This window comes from Genypterus blacodes, unplaced genomic scaffold (genome assembly GCF_046128005.1).
Source record: "Genypterus blacodes isolate CSIRO-AG114 ecotype Tasmania unplaced genomic scaffold, CSIRO-AGI_Gbla_v1 ptg000039l_1, whole genome shotgun sequence".
In the NCBI taxonomy this organism is placed as follows: Eukaryota; Metazoa; Chordata; class Actinopteri; order Ophidiiformes; family Ophidiidae; genus Genypterus; species Genypterus blacodes.
The window spans coordinates 6,945,930-6,949,535 of record NW_027466852.1 but is presented as its reverse complement, the minus strand read 5'-3'; the positions used below and the strand labels follow the sequence as shown (position 1 = coordinate 6,949,535).

Below are 3,606 nucleotides of genomic sequence, written 5' to 3'. Positions count from 1 at the left end.
TTTAGACAGCTGTTGGTTGGAACCATGGAAGTGATTTGAAATGCTTTAGAGTTCCAACAATGGATCGGCTTTGGCAATTAAGAGAGAAAGCGCAGAAAAAGGTAATGGAAGTAGAGGGAGATGTGTCTAATGGGCTTTTATCTGTGGAAACCAAATCCAGACAGACTGGTGGAGAGAGAGGAAATGGATGGAGAGCACCCCCCGTACACACACGCACACACACGCACACACACACACACACATATATACACGCTGCACATCCTGAGGCAGCTGACACTGTTGTTTGTCTGGTCCACAATCTGGATTTTAATTCAGCAGCAGCTACCTGCACTGTCATTGAGTAAATGTAATAGATCTGACCATGAATGAATACCAGGTGCTCCTAAGAGGCCAGACAGACTTTTTCCCATGGACGGATGGATGGATGGGATAGGATCAATGAATTTGAAATTATTTTAAATTTCCCTCGGCAACCAGATTTGTTTTTAAGAGCTCGTAGTTCTGTCTGAGTGGTATTCTGGTTGAAAATTGTATTCTGTATAACGTCCATAAAATGTCCCGTTGTTAATCCAAATGTTTGTTTATTCATTCTGTCAAGCAGCTGATTGGACTTCCTTTAACATCTCTAAGAACACCTGACAAGAGATCTTGGAAGTGTGGCATTTTTTGACGCATGCTAATTCCTTTTTCCCTTTGTAATGACATGTTGATCTGTCACAGCTCTCACATTATTGTTACCAGATAAGAATCAGCTTTGACTATTTGTGATAGTTCTGTTATGAGAGTGTAAACAGTGTGGCAGTGATGCCTTCTGAGAAAAGTTGAAACTGAGAAATGAAAAATAGTTAGAATGAAAACATTTGCCTCTTTTATTTGTAACTCTGATTGTTGTTGTTGTTGTTGTTGTTTTTTAGCACTGGGGAAGACCAACCAGGATGGTAACGCATTGTTCCTAACCAGCTTCAGCTCCACAAAGGCCACTGTCACCCAGCTCTCTTCTTGTGAACCTTGCCTCCCATTCTCAGCCATGTCTAACATAAACAATGCACTTTGCATCGAAAATGGACAGAGCGCAGAATTGGCTCTCTTACAAAAGGATCTCCAAGATGGTGGATTAAGCCAGCTTTTGGATTATAACGCGGAAATGGAAAGGTACAGGTCTTTTGCAAACTTTTATAAAACCAATGGGGCATTTCCACAGACTGCTAAGATTGCCCGCATCACAACGCCCATTTTTCCCAGTGCTAGAATTGGCATGTCCCCTTGGAACTGTGATAACGCCATGCTCTGGGGAAGGAAATCAGCGGCAATAAACCCTAATAGGACCAGCATGCATAGAAATGACTCCCAGAGGCCGGGGAAGCCTGGCGTGCCGCCAGAGACGCTGCAAATGGCAAATAATAATTTCCTCTCTACCTTATCCCCCGAACACTGCAGACCTTTAGCAGGAGAATGCATGAACAAGCTGAAATGCGGCGCTGCTGAAGCAGAGATAATGAATCTCCCAGAACGCGTTGGAACTTTTTCCGCTATTCCGGCTTTAGGGGGCATCTCATTACCTCCCGGGGTCATCGTCATGACAGCCCTTCACTCCCCCGCAGCCTCAGCAGCCGTTACAGACAGTGCGTTTCAAATTGCCAATCTGGCAGACTGCCCACAGAATAATTCCTCGGCATCCAGTGGAAACCCAGCGAAGAAGAAAAGGAAAAGGTGTGGGGTCTGTGCACCCTGCAGGCGACTAATCAACTGTGGTGTCTGCAGCAGTTGTCGGAACCGCAAAACGGGCCACCAGATCTGCAAATTTAGGAAATGTGAGGAGCTGAAGAAGAAGCCAGGCTCGTCGCTGGAGGTGAGAACAGGGGCTCTGCTTCCCCTTCTTTTGTTATTATCCCCTTGCACTCCAAAGCATTAACCTTTTCATCCAGTCACGTTCTAAGCCCTTGAAAATTGTTTCCATGCCCACCCATGCCTGAACATCCCCCCGGCTTCTCAAATCTGCCTACCCGCCTAGCCTAATTGGCAGTAATTAGGGGTGTTTGTGCGGAGCGCAAGCTGAGCTTGGCTCAGACACCCCTAATTGCTGCCAGTCAGGCTGGGGCTGGAACGCATCCGAACAACCCCGGGCTTGGCTCAGCTCCAAGCAGGGCTGGGAAATGGTTTTCAGCAGAGAGCCATCCCTCTCTGCACCCGGTCATTTTAACCAATTATGGAAACCGTCTCTGGATGGGGAGAATCAATATCCCACAAAGCCTCAGCCTCCGACCACCAAGAGACAGCGAGAGTGATGGCAGGGCTGCTGATGGTGTTTCTCAAAACATCCCCAAGTTTAGCGTGTGGGGGGGTGAGCCACCCTGACTGATCCTCCTCCCCTGATCCTATATCAATTGATTGTGCATAAGAGGCGGAGGTGAAATCATTTTAGATTCTATTTATGTCATTATGGCCAGGCACAGATCAATCTGGGGAGAGGTGTGTATCAGGAAGGAAGGGCACACGGGGGGAAAAATCAGTTCCAATTAGCAAAGCTAAAAATATTGAGCACAGGTATAATTGACAGGTTGGGAGAGAATTCATTACGGCACAATCAGAGGGCAGTGTTGTTTTTACAGCTTCATTTTAATTGATTTAGAGGCTGACATTTTGTTATCAAGGGCAAAGGCAGAATGTGAATGTTAAGTTGTGAATATGGTTTCTCTTTATCCTGCCAGGCTGCACTGGCTGGCTGACGTCTATGAGCCTGAATGTATGAGTCACCAACAAATGCAACCTGAGGGCCAGATGATTTGCTCATTAATTAAGTGATTACACAGAGAGGGAAAGGAGGTTAATTATAAAATATTACCTAATCTACTTATGGAAAAACAGCATGTATGGATTCCATTGTTCATAAATGATTCTTGATTAAGAGTCATTCATTTTCGTGGCTTGTTTGATCCGGAGCGTTTCATTCTCCCTCACGCTGCGTTCCATGCAGATATACAGTATGTTCAGGTGTGTGTGTGTTGTGTCCTGTGATGTCAGTGTCACACACTCCACCGTGCCTCCTCCTGGCCTGTAATTGCAGCTCATCAGAAAGGACAAAAAGGATTCACCGTCGGATTGTGAATGACGTTGCTCGTCGTTACTCGAATTGGATACGTGGACTCTTCAGGTTGACCGTGTCGTGATGTGCAGCAATGTGACAAAAATGTTATTTATTCATGTGATTGACTCATTGTTTGTAGCCCACGCACGGTCCACTCCTACAGGGAGCTTCACTCTTAGTATCATAATGCTCTTCACAGTCCAGCATGAATTTTTTAGTGAAGGGGATTCACACTGAACTCAAATATTGAACGATTCTGACAGGAGAAGCAAACATTCAACCTTTTGCAACCTCTTCTTCCCACTGACCAAGCAGCAGGTCACACACACTAATGGACCCAAACACAGATTCTTAAAGCCTACTCAAGCTCTTAAAGCTGATGCGTGTTATGGGTAAGATGGTGAGAATATTTGTGTTTGATGTAAAGGTGCAGCTGTAGAAATCAAACCCTTTTCTAAGCTTGAAGCTATTTGAGGAGATTTTGGGGGGGGGGGAATAGTGAAAAGTTAAAAAGGTAAAGG

At 45.4% G+C, this 3,606-nt stretch overlaps 1 protein-coding gene across 1 annotated transcript; it reads left to right on the top strand.

The window, feature by feature from the left end:
- Positions 1-1,027: 1,027 nt before the first annotated feature.
- On the top strand, positions 1,028-2,726 carry cxxc4 (CXXC finger 4). The gene is made up of 2 exons (XM_076148070.1): positions 1,028-1,849; positions 2,709-2,726. The coding sequence occupies exons 1-2, from the start codon at positions 1,028-1,030 to the stop codon at positions 2,724-2,726; spliced, it is 840 nt and encodes a 279-aa protein (XP_076004185.1).
- The last annotated feature ends 880 nt before the right edge of the window (positions 2,727-3,606 follow it).

Excerpts from the sequence above, each read along its gene's own strand:
- cxxc4 (XM_076148070.1), top strand. The coding sequence starts at position 1,028 with ATGTCTAACATAAACAATGCACTTTGCATCGAAAATGGACAGAGCGCA.